This window comes from Benincasa hispida, chromosome 12 (assembly GCF_027475165.1).
Source record: "Benincasa hispida cultivar pf3 chromosome 12, pf3_genome.v1.1, whole genome shotgun sequence".
Taxonomy (NCBI): domain Eukaryota; kingdom Viridiplantae; phylum Streptophyta; class Magnoliopsida; order Cucurbitales; family Cucurbitaceae; genus Benincasa; species Benincasa hispida.
Genome location: NC_143489.1, coordinates 79,154,607 through 79,168,098, shown reverse-complemented (window position 1 = coordinate 79,168,098; position 13,492 = coordinate 79,154,607). Strand labels below are relative to the sequence as shown.

The window sequence follows — 13,492 nt, the reverse complement described above, 5'->3', positions numbered from 1 at the left end:
ACGAAAAATGTATTGTTATATAACTTATAAAATTTTAGGATTGTTTTCAAATAATAAAAATCAATAAACTTATTTACAAATATAGCAAAATGTCACATTACATAGACCGTGACATTTTGCTAACTTAAAAATATTTTCAGTAGTTTTACCATTTAAAAAAATACCTAAAATTTTAAGTCTGGAAATAATTAATAAGTCCTTTTCAAAAGAAAAAATTAATAACTTGTTGTGAATTTGAGGAGCACAATGGGAACATGGGTACCAATAAAATATAATATTAAAATAAATATAATATAGTACAATAATAAAATAAATAAATATTAAAATAAATTAAACATAATATATAAATAAAAAAATATAATAAATTAGCAAAATATAAAATAAGAAATTTATCTGAATTTTCCACTTTCTCCAATTTTCATGAAATTTACCCAATGTGTGTCTTCCAAAATCCACCAAATATTACTATTTATAGGCAATTTGTAATGTTGAGACACATGGACAATATTTTGGCAAATGGGGGCATGATACATGGTCAATGGACACTAAGCATAAGGGCATCTATTATCATAACTTTTATAATATATTTATAATACTCTCTCTTAGATGCCCATTATATATATGAAATATGTCTCATTAAAACCTTACTAGGAAAAAACCTAATGGGAAAAAATAATAGTGAAGGGAAAAGAGTGCACATTTCATATAATTTATACTCCTAAAAAGTATATTTACTCCCCTCATGGAAAAATCACTTGAGGTCTCTGAGTCGCTACATTTCAATGTTGTGCACTAGTTTTTCAAAGATTATGGTAGTAATGCCTTTGTAAATAAGTCAGCTAGGTTATATTTTGAACAAATTTGTTGTACATTGATATCGTCACTTCAAAATCATGAATATAGAAAAGCTTTGGTGAAATATGTTTTGTTCTATCTCCTTTATCCTCTTTTGATTTGGGATATGCATGTTGTGTTGTATTCGTATAATATTATTAGAAGATTTTTATGAGAAGACAAACCACATATTTCACAAATGTGCTGAGTCATTGATCATAGCCACATTTTCGACTAGTCTTGTGAATTGCAGGAATTTCAGCATGACGTTGGTAATGTAGTAAGTAAACTTGAAGGGGAAAGAGAAATCACTTTAGGCTTTGTTAATTTACTACGTGATGATTTTATTGAAAAAGACCGAAGTCGCGGTATTTCACTCAAGATTGGGTAGATGAATATGAAATTGCTTTTTCTTTTTTAGAGTGTGTAAAAAAAAAAAAGAAATCTTTTGTTTACTCAATTAAAAAATAGAAAATGGTACCTTTGAGAAAGTAGTCATTATAGTCTTTTTCACTGACCGCCACGATACAACAGTTCCTCCACATGTGAATAGATAACCTGTTTGAGATCTAGCTTTGTGTGAATCAGATAAATATCCAAAATTTGCATAACCAATTAGATCAAAATTTGATTTATTTGAATAAAACAAACTCATATCAATCGTTCCTCGAAGATGACGAAGTATATATTTAATTATGTTCCAATATCTTTTTGTTGGAGAAGAACAATATCTGCTATAAATTTATTGAAAATGCAATATCTAGTCTTGTATTATTAGCAAGATACATAAGTACACCAATTGCACCAAGATATGGTACTTAAGGACCAAGAAGTTCTTCATTATCGTCTTGAGGTCGAAATATATCTTTCTTCACATCTAGTGAACGGACTTCCATTGGGATGTTTAATGGATGTGTTTTGTCCATATAGAAGCTTTTAAAAAATTTTCCTGTATAAGTTGATAGATGAACAAATATCACATCTACTATGCTCAATTTATAAGCTAAGGCAAAATTTTGTTTCTCTGAGATTTTTCATCTCAAATTCCTTCTTAAGATATTCTATTGCCTTTGAAAACTATTCAGAAGTTCCAATTATATTTAAATCATCAACATATACAATTATAATAGCAAATCCTGAATGTGATTTCTTTATAAAAACACATGGGCATATTGGATTTTTTTGATATCATTCTTTCAACATCTACTCAAGCGATTGTACCACATTCGTCCTGATTGTTTCAATCCATATAGCGATTTCTATAACTTTATTGAATACAATTCCCAGGATTTTGATTTATATGTTTCAAGTACCTTAAATCCTTCTGGGATTCTCATATGAATATCATTATCAAGAGATCCATATATATATGTTGTGACTACATCCATAAGATGCATGTCCAAATTTTCATATACAGTCAAACCAATTAAATATTTTAATGTAATTGCACCCAACACTAAAGAATATGTCTCCTCATAATCAATACCAAGTCTTCGTGAGAAACTTTGTGCAACTAACCTTACTTTATATCTTGTGACCACATTATTTTCATTTCTTTTTTTTTCACAAATACCCATTTGTACCCATAGATCTGACACCTTCTGGTGCTCGGACTATTAGTCCAAAAACCTGACATTTTGAAAGTGAGTATAATTCTGTCTTGATTGCCTCTTTCCACTAAAGCCAATCTTTTCTATGTCAACATTTTTCAACAGATTTTGGTCAGAATCCTCATTTTCAGATATAATATCAAGAGCAACATTATACACGGAAATGTTGTTAATAATTACATGAGTTCTATTCTATCTTTTTTCTGTCATGACATAGTTTATTGAAATCTCACTATTATCTTTAGGTATTTCACTTTCTTCACTAGTCATGTCAAGGATTTTTTCATGGGTATTTACATCCTCAACCAAGTCTTTTTTACTATTAATTATTTTTCTTTTTCGAGAATTTTTATCTTTGAAATCTACTAGTCTACCACACTTCTGACATGTTCCAAACTCATTAGTGATAATTTGTTGTGTTGGGATATTGATTTTTTATGGAACATTTGCAACTAGTATATGACTTAGTTACTTTATTTGCATCTATAAATGCATATGGTAACTAATTTGCTATATTTTGCAAATGAATTATCTTCTGAACTTCAAATTCATATTGATTTATATGTGGATCTAAATGAGACAATAACGATGCATTCTATGTAATTTCTTTTTCCAACTTCTTAATTTCTCCCCTACTGTTGGAAAATTTGTCTCATTAGAGCGACTATCAACAAATCGCGTAGTAAATACATCATCGTCAGAAGTTCAAGATATTTAACAACTGATAGGGAATCATATCCAATATATATTCATAATCTCCTTTGAGGACTCATCTTAGTACGTTGTAATGGAGCAATTGGAATATATACTGCACATCCAAAAATTCTTATATGGGAAATATTTGGCTCATGACCATAAGCTAATTATAATTGCAAGTACTTATGATAAGATATTAACCTAATGACATTGCATTCAAAATAATATGTCCCCATACAGATATAGGAAGCTTAGCTCTCTAAGCAATGGTCTAGCAATTAACTATAAACGTTTTATGAATGATTCAGCTAAACCATTTTGTTTATAAACATTAGCTATAGAATGTTCAATACTTATCCCAATCGATATACAATAATTATCAAAAGCTTGAGATATAAATTCACCAGCATTATCAAGACGAATGGTCTTAATTACATGATTAGGAAATTATACTCTTAACTTAATTATTTGAATAAGTAATATTGAACATGCAAGATTTCGACTTAATAATAAATACACGTGTGACCATCTGCTGGATGCGATTGAAAGAAATCAGAAACGAGATTTCCATGAGCAGCGGAATAAGACTATTCCAAATTACAATCATGAATCAACCATGCATTTACAGTCTACTTCAAACAAGTAGTTATGCAAATAATAAAGAAATTACAACATGAGAATCTCAAATGTACAGAGGGAAAAACTGTACGAACAAATGCAGTAGTGTCTCCACGCTCCGTTGCGCGACTCTGATCGAACAACAACAACTATGAGCGCCTGATCTACATGACTGCAACACAGCACGAACACTTCGCGCTCGTCCTCAATGATCTTCTCAGCTGCGAACTCCTCCACAACACCACGAACGGCCTCCAGAAAACCTAGACAGTGTCGAGTTGAGTCTGACACCACCAACAAGGCGACCTTGGTATTCTCGGTGTGAGAATCCAGAGGGTGGGCTCTGTTTGGACTTGGTATGAGGTAGATGAACGGAGGAAACATCGATCGCGTACACAACTGGGCAAGTGGGAGAAGGCGGAGACCTATCGTATAGGTCGATACCTAATCGTTTAGATAAAGCTATGTGATCATCTAGTAAAAGCTATGTGATCGTTTAGCTCAGTCTGTCACCTACAGACACTACACGATCGTTTACCTTGGACCAACGATCGTCTAGCAAAACTATGGGATTGTTTAATAAATATTACACGATCGTTTAGCTCGCACCTGCACGATCGTTTAGCTCTCCCAGCTGTCGTTTAGTTATTTGTATTTACTTGACGACCTGTGAGTTTCTTTGCGCGAGAGAGAAAAACTCAAAAACTTTTTTCAATCGTTTGTAAAAACTTCTTTTCAAAATAGAAAACCACTTTCCTTTTAAACCCATGGTTACCATGATCCAATAACCACCCACTACTTTGGTTAATTAAAAAAAAGAATTAATTATCAAATAATTAATATTATTATAAATATAAATGATAACCAACTTATCATACTATATTTATAACCTATTAATATTTCATCTCATGAAACATATAAACCATAGTTCTTTTTCTATTCCATAGTACTTAGTGTAAATCTCATTTATATCAATCCTCCACTAGATGTATCTTATGGTTTATCATATATAATCAAAATATCTCTTGTCAATTTGAACATTTCAAATCAACACCAAGAACTGATCCTCAACAAAATTACCAAGGGGACCTCATGGACCTGTAGCTCGAAGCTCCAACGGTACGTGAATAACTGACTAAACTCTTTAGTCACGGGATCCACCATCCGTTAATTGCCAGGCACTCCACTAAAGACCAACAGCTAAACTCTTCTTACTATAGATATATTATGTTTCCATCTTAACCAATCAGCAGTGCGACAACCCTTCATAGATTGCTCGTAAGTACAGTTGGGCCAATAACCGTTATGCCCCTATAGTTACATTTGTCTCCTTAAGTACCACTGATCCCTCTAATGAACATAAGTCATAGTCCTAATATGACTGAGTTTTTTCTTTCAAAGAAAAGTTGTGGCCACTATGTTCAAGCCCCGGAATCAGCCCTTAAGGGAGCAATCTCTCTACTTATCCTTGCTTCGGGAAATGAGTGAATCTCATCTTGTGGATTGAGTTCTCAACTCCCAGATCAAACAAGTCCCCAAAAAGGTAGGCATGTTGAGTTGGCAATCTAGTCACTCTCACCCATACTAATCAAAGGACCGCCCTCAAAGGCAAGAGTTCCTAAAACACTCAAGATTGAGGTCGTGTCACCTATAGTCGTTTAGGTAAGATGCAAGTCTCTAGTATCAATGGCGTTATATACAGAGTCTAGTCATCTCATGGTCTAGGTCTTATACAAACTCTTTGTATAGGACACCCCCACTCCACGTCTCCACATGAATGGTCAGGATCTACCATCTGTAGTAGTTTACAACACTTGCAAACCTCTACAAAGCAGGTCGTATCCGTAGTGTCACAAGGATAAGGTATCCCACCTTAATCCTTATACTACAGACCTATTTAGATTATCACTTAAGGCATGATCTATATGTATATCATATATACATGCTTAAGTTCACATAAGATAACCAAGAAGCTTTGTTTATTGGATATGAGTAAATGCCATAATTAAATAACACTTATTTTTTTCATTGAACAATGTGTATCTTTACAAAACAACGAGACTTCGGGAGAATTAGGACATTAATCCCAACAATCTCCCACTTGTCCTAATAACTCGGGAGACTTACAATACAATATAAAAAAAAATTTGCAATATACAATAAACTAAGGTATACCCCAGTATCATCTCCCACTTGCCCTAGACAAGATGTCGCATGTCCTGCAGACCTAGACTATCCAGGTGACCCTTGAACACTTTAACCGTGAGGGCCTTTATAAAAGGATCAGCAATGTTGTATCCCGTAAGGATCAGATCCTTAGCTCTATACACAAGCATGTAGTCCCTCATTCTCCGAAGATACTTGAGGAATGTCTTGACCGTCGTCTAGTGATCAAATCCTCCATTGCTTTCTTAAAAGACAATGGATCCTCGACCCCATCATTCGTAATGAAGTTTTGGGCTTCAATCAAACCCATGTAGCGATCCGGTGGGTTCATAACCCTCCCACTACGTTGAGGTAATCTCAACTCTTGAGCTGGTTAACTAGACGTCTCGACCTCAACAACTCTTGTTGATCTGTCGGCCTGTTCAACAACTCTTGTTGAACCCTCAGTAGTCTCAGTCTCACTTGAGATCTCACGTAAAACGAGCTTACTTCGTGGCTTATGATCCCTCATGTGATCTTCTTCCAAGAAGATAGCATTAGTGGAAACAAACATTTTGTTTCACTTGGATTATAGAAGTATCCTCCTCTCATTTCCTTGGGGTAGCCTACAAAGAGGCAAACCTTCAAATGTGGTTCCAACTTCTTTGGGTTAGTCGCTAGTACATGTGCCAGACAACTCCAAATCCTGAAGTGACATAAACTACCTTTACGACCTCTCCATAACTCAAAAGGTGTTTTAAAAATACTTTTCGAGGGAATGTTATTTAGGATATAATATGTAGTCTATACTACATAACCCCAAAACGAATTTGAAAGATGAGCATAACTCATCATAGACTGAAGCATGTCCAACAAGGTCCTCTTTCTTCTTTTCGATACACCATTCTGCTGAGGTGTACCAGGGGCTGAGAGTTGGGACGCAATTCTATGTTCTATCATATAGTTCTGGAATTGGAGGTCCATATACACTCCACCACGATCAGATCGTAGTATTTTTATCTTCTTACCTAAAAGTTTTCAACTTCAGCCGTATACTTCTTGAACTTGCCAAAGGCTTCATACTTACATTGCATTAGAAAGAGATACCCAAACCTTGAATAATCATCTATGAAAGAGATGAAATATTCATGCCCACCTCGAACTCTAACATTCATCAGACTACAGAGGTCTGAATGTACAAGCTCCAGGGTTTCCTTGGCTATGTAACCTTTTCCAGTAAAAGGTCGTTTGGTCATCTTGCCTTCGAGGCTTGATTCATATACTGATAAGGAGCGTTCTTCTATACTCTTTAGAAGTCCACTTTTCACCAACTTCTCGATCCTATTGTGGTTGATGTGACCGAACTTTAGATGCCAAAGATGGGCGTTTTCCTTTGGAGAAACCTTTGGTCTTTTAGCTGTTGTTGCCGTACTGAACATTTCAATGTTAAACAGGGCTTTTATGACTAACGACCTTAGTACATATAAGTTATTTTCCATTGAACCATAACCAATCTCTATTCCATTCTTGAAAATAAACACTTTATTCTCAGAAAAGGAGATGATGTAGTCTTGTTCAATGAGACAAGAAACCGATATTAAGTTCGTCTTAATATGAGGAACTACAAAAACAATATCCAGTAACAGATAACATTTCTTGTCAACAAATAACTTCAGCATGTCTATAGCAACAGCTGAAACAACCTTACCAGTACCGACTCGAAGAGTCATCTTTCCCCATGGCAACGTTTGCCAGGAACTAAATCCTTGGTAAGAGGAACTGACATGATTGGTAGCACCTGAATCGAGGATCTAGGCAGAATCATCATTCTCTACCAGACATGTCTCCAAGACCAATAAATCACATTTACTGTCATGTCTCCTCTTTTGGAGAATAGTGGGATGGAGGTCGTTTGCCATGAAACTCGTTTCACACGATTCTTTCCATTGTAAATAATTGATCATTTTTAAAAGCTTTAAACGGAAATACTAATGAGTTGCTGAAAAGAAAAAAAAACACATTGACCTACCTTAGGTTTTAAGCAAATACCCGTTGTAAAACAAAACAACATCCAATAAGGTTTTAGCAAAACTAACATGAACCCCGTGTGACATCTAGTTTTGCAATGACGCTTCAAAGATTTAGAACAAAAGCCACCGAAGGGAGGTCAGTTATCCCTCATCTGAATTGAGAAGTTCTCAACCAGTCATTAATACCAGAACAACTCTTATTCCTATAACGACAAGCCATCATTGATTTGGCCAAGAGATCATTAACTTACTTAACAATCTCCCGTAACTGTGACCCGCCATTTTAAGCCCTAGAGGTTCGTCCCAAAAGGCCAATTCGAAGAGAAAAAATTCGATTGGGGCAGAACCTAAAGCGACCCTATCCATTTCTGGAGTTCACCATGATATTGACCAACTGCACAAAACCCATCTGAAGGTCGACGCTTCCAAGGCGACACAAGGGCGTACAGAATGATCTCACGTTATGAACCAATGATAGAGACCATAGGACGTTTTGACCCACATCCTTCACCCACTTACTATAAATACTCTCTCCGTCCACCTTTGTAACACTCCGAATTTTTATTTTAATGTAATTTTAGTAATTTTTATTATTTGAGGGTTTTTTTTAGAATTTTGGATTTCAAGTATAAGTGCGTGAATTTAATTTTTTACCTTGGAAATTATTCAAGTTGGAAATTAATGACAGGAATTAATTTTATTTTGGGAAGGAAATAAAGTTAATAGTATAAAGGAATTTAATAAGAAAAAGAATAAAATATAATTTATATTTATTTCATTTTATTTTATTATTATTATTATTGTTGTTGTTGTTATTTCATAACCCCCCACCCCCCTTTTTTTCCCCAACCGTCACCTTCCTCAGCCGACCAGATCACCAGTTGCTGCCTCCGTTCGAGTGCCGGTTCAGAGCACGAACCGCCCAGGCGTCGCTCTAGACCACTCTATCCGAGCACCGCTCCACAGCCGCTCCTCTACGCGTCGCCCACGAACCGACCAGTGCCGCTCTAGACGCGCTAATCGGAGTCGCCACCGCCAGCACCGCTCCTTTTCTTCAATTGACTGGATCTGAACCAGATTCCTCCTATCGCCGCCGTCGTGTCTTGTGCCATCATCAGATTTATTAACTTGGGTAAGATTTCTACTATTTGAGGTTGTTTTCAATTGATTCTTGACTGCCCATTTACTTTTGGCACCAATCGATTGAGGCCTTTATGTGTCAACTTTGGATTCATGTTTTTGAAGGTATTAAGGTGTTGTTAGGTGAAGTTGGAATTGCTTTAGCAGATTTGGTGCGCCTCATATCACACCTTGGGTGAGTTTACCTGGATTTTTGGCAATACTTGGAGTATGTGTGATTAGGCCTTGGTTTTAATTTTGAAACTTGGTTGCATTCTTATGTCAGGGTCTTACTTGGAGTTGCTAGTTTCGTTGGCTGTCTGAGATTGTCTGCGGATTTTCGATTTAGGTAAAGTTAAATTGAAGATCTTTAAATAATTTGGTTGATTGGATTTAGACCCCAAAGATGAGTTTAGAACTTTGGATTTGTTATTTTTGGACCAAGGATACTAATTTAATATTTGTAATGCATGTTATAGGGTGGATTCAAAGCCTTCCAAGAGTTGTAAGAGGATTAATTACTTGGATTAAATTGTGATCAAATTTAAGGTAAGTAATCTTACTACTAGTTTTGCCCATGGGCCAGGCACTGGATGTATGCTAGCATGACAGAATGACAACATGATAGACTGATAGTATAGTATAACCGTTCTTGTATGAGATCTGAAAGATTTATTTTTGAACGTAGATACTTGAATGCTAGCTTGAGGTGATATTTGATTCCATGAGGTTATATTTGATCTGAGGATGTTGAGATGTATATGTATGTCATAGAACCATGTCGTGATAGTTTTGATGATGATAGTGTCTTTACTGATTAGTTAGAATGCCCACTAGGTTATGTTTCCTTCGGGATTCAGCAGTTTGTGTTTCCTTTGAGATTCACCAGTTTGTGTCTCCTTCGGGATTCACCAGATATTGTGTCTCCTTCGGGATTCACCAGTTATTGTGTTTTCTTCAGGATTCACCAGAGGTAGTGGCCATATTTAGCTACAGTAGGATAGAAATCAGTTTTTCATGTATGTATGTGTCTCATGAGAACTAGGACAGTTTATATGTTTCACTAGAGGTAAGCATCTAGAGGACATAGATTCCTAACCTGACCCCAGTAGTGGGGTTACTTATTGAGTATTTTATACTCATTCTTTCTCATGTTGTTATTTCAGGTAAAGGTAGAAATGCACCAGTGATGGACAAGCGGAATTCATGATTGAGACACTAAGACTAGTTTTATGCTTCCGCTCTTGAGATTTAGATTTCTTTTCATGTTTTTCTTAACTTTCAGTTTTGATGTTTGAAACTTACTATTAAGAATTGTTTTCAGACTTATTTATTATTATTTATGATTTATGGGTACCCTATTGTTGCTTTTAATATTTGAATTTAATGAAAGTCTTTTGAACTTACCTTATTTATTTAGCATTTATTTCACCATAAAAGTGTGTCGTTTTAAGTTCCATGCATGCATGTATTTAATAACGATCTAACTTAAGTCCTAAGGGGTAGGGTCGTTACAGTTGGTATCAGAGCTCATGTTTTGGGTTCTGTAGACTGACTTACTATATAAGTTTAGATAGTCCCTGTGGCCCAGTAACGGATCCCTCGTCATCGCCAAGTATGTCATACTAATGAAAGTTTCAATGCATATATGAGAATAGTGATGTAGTGTTTTAATAGCATGATTTCTGAGAAAAACCCAGAGATAGATAGTTAATTTATGAGTTCATGACAGGATATGGCACATAAACCTAGAACAAGAAAGACCGTTAGAGAAGGAGTGCAAGAAGAGGGAGCTGAGAGTAGCTAGACTGTCTTGATAGCTCCAAATCCGCCTATGACCTAAGTCGATGAGAAGGCAATGGAAGCCAGAATCAGTGAAGCTGTTGCATCCTCCCTAATGGGAAAACTGCAGGAGTTGATCTGTAGCACGATGGCAGGACAGACTGCCTAAACCCAGGCTCAAGAGGAACCAGTGCCACCCGAGCAGTTACAGTAGACCCGGCCGCAGAACAGAGACATGCAGGGCCTATCTCTTGAGGCTAAGCATCTGAGGGATTTCAGGAAGTTTGACCCCCGCTCTTTTGATGGGTTATTGGGGGACCACACTAAAGCAGAAATGTGGTTGTCATCTATCGAGACGATTTTTCGTTTTATGAGGTGCTCAGAGGAGCACAAGCTTCAATGCGCAGTTTTCATGTTGACTGGTAATGCAAAAATCTGGTGGCGTTCAATAGAGAAAATGATTGATACTAGTGAAATTGCAACCTGGGAGCAGTTCAAGAAGCGCTTTTATGAGAAGTACTTTTCGGCCAACACCCGATATAACAAGCAGGCAGAATTCTTGAACTTGAGGCAGGGAGTTATGTCGGTGGAAAAGTATGAGCAGGAATTTGATAAGCTGTCCCACTTTTCTCCTGAACTAGTAACCACTGAGGTATCGAGGACAGAGAGATTCATCCAGGGTCTGAGGAGTGGATTGCGAGGTATGGTACATGCCTTGGACCTCAAGACGTATGCTGCGGCATTGCGGGCTTCCGTAAGGATTGATGCTGACTCCCAGGTGGGAGAGGAATATAGGAGGTCGCTCAGGATTGGGACCTCCGCAAATCATAAAAGGAAGGCTGAGCCCACGACTCCTAAGCATCAACAGAGGAACCAAAACACAGTGAATACTCCACATCAGTGGGGATAGCAGAGCTCCCAAGTTGTGACTGGCAGGGAGGATAGGCCGATATGTACTACTTGTGGTAAGCGACACTGGGGAGTTGCCTAGCCAGCTCTGGGGTCTGTTTTCGATGTGGCCAGACGAGGCATATGTTAGAGAGATGCCCAAGGAGGAACGCACCTGAACACAGGGGCCAGTCCGTAAGCTCGTTTCAGGAAGGCCTGAGTCGTCAACAGCAGCAAGGTAAGGTGTTTTCTACCACTCGGCGTGAAGCCGAGAAGTCAAGCACAGTGGTGACAGGTACGCTTCCCATTTTGGGGCACCATGCTTTAGTTTTGTTTGACTCTGGCTCTTCGCATTCGTTTATATCTGTTGTATTTGTAAGGCATGCTATGTTAAACTCAGAACCTTTGCCCTTTGCATTGTCCATTTCCACTCCATCAAGAGAGATCATATTAGCTACAGAAAAGATAAAATCATGTCAAGTAGAGGTAGCAAATCGTGCATTAGATGTAACCTTGATAATTTTAGATATGCGTGATTTTGATGTGAGATTGGGCATGGATTGGTTAGCTGCCATGCCAGCATAGAGTGCTCCCATAAGGAGGTCATCTTTAACCCTTCTACAGGAGCCAGTTTTAAGTTTAAAGGGGTTGGGACTGTAGTCCTATCCAAAGTGATTTCAACATTGAAGGCCAGTAGATTGTTTGACCAAGGAGCCTGAGGCTTTATGGCCAGTATGGTGGACACTAGAGAGACTAAAGTCACATTGACTTCAAAGCCAGTAGTGAGGGACTTTCCAGACGTTTTTCCAGAGGATCTTCCCAGACTGCCCCTGCAGCGGGAGATAGATTTTGTTATTGAGTTGGAGCCAGGAACAACCCCTATTTCGAAGGCTCCATATAGGATGACCCCGGCAAAGTTGAAGGAACTAAAGGTCCCATTGCAGGAGTTGTTGGACAAGGGTTTCATATCCCTAGTGTGTCACCATGGGGTGCACCTGTTTTGTTTGTGAAAAAGAAGGATAGATCGTTATGTCTGTACATTGATTACAGAGAGCTAAACAAGGTGACCGTCAATAACAAGTATCCCCTCCCCAGGATTGATGATTTATTCGACCAGTTGCAAGGAGCTACAGTATTCTCAAAGATTGATCTCCGGTCAGGATACCATCAGTTGAGAATAAAAGACAGTGACTACCCAAGACAGCTTTTCGTTCGAGGTATGGGCATTATGAGTTCATAGTGATGTCATTCGGTCTAACGAATGCACCAGCAGTGACCATGGATTTGATGAATAGAGTGTTCAAGGAATTCCTCGACACCTTTGTGATTTTTTTTATTGATGACATCTTGGTCTATTCTAAGATAAAGGCCGAACATGAGGAGCATTTGTGGAAAGATTTGGAGACGTTGAGGGCCAATCAACTGTATGTTAAGTTTTCTAAATGTGAATTTTGGTTGAGGCAGGTGTCCTTTCTAGGGCATGTAGTATCGAAGGAAGGTGTCTCGTGAATCCTGCAAAGATTAAGGCAGTTACGAGTTGAGCCCGTCCAACCACAGTTAGTGAAGGGCGTAGTTTCCTGGGGTTAGTAGGCTCCTATAGACGATTTGTAAAGAACTTCTCTCGTATAGTTGCCCCATTGACCCAGTTGACCCGGAAGGGAGCGGCTTTTGTTTGGAATGAGGCTTATGAAAACAGTTTCTAAGACCTCAAGCAAAGGTTGGTTTCAGCCCCAGTCCTTATAGTACCAGATGGATCAGGTGGTTTTGTCA

The 13,492-nt window shown here is 37.5% G+C and overlaps 1 protein-coding gene across 1 annotated transcript; it reads left to right on the top strand.

Moving 5' to 3' along the window:
- The first annotated feature begins 11,069 nt into the window (after positions 1 to 11,069).
- Positions 11,070 to 11,744, top strand: LOC120067638 (uncharacterized). Its single transcript, XM_039019180.2, has one exon. The coding sequence runs from the start codon at positions 11,070 to 11,072 to the stop codon at positions 11,742 to 11,744; it is 675 nt and encodes a 224-aa protein (XP_038875108.2).
- The last annotated feature ends 1,748 nt before the right edge of the window (positions 11,745 to 13,492 follow it).

Coding starts and splice junctions, on each gene's coding strand:
- LOC120067638 (XM_039019180.2), top strand. CDS start 11,070: ATGCAGGGCCTATCTCTTGAGGCTAAGCATCTGAGGGATTTCAGGAAG.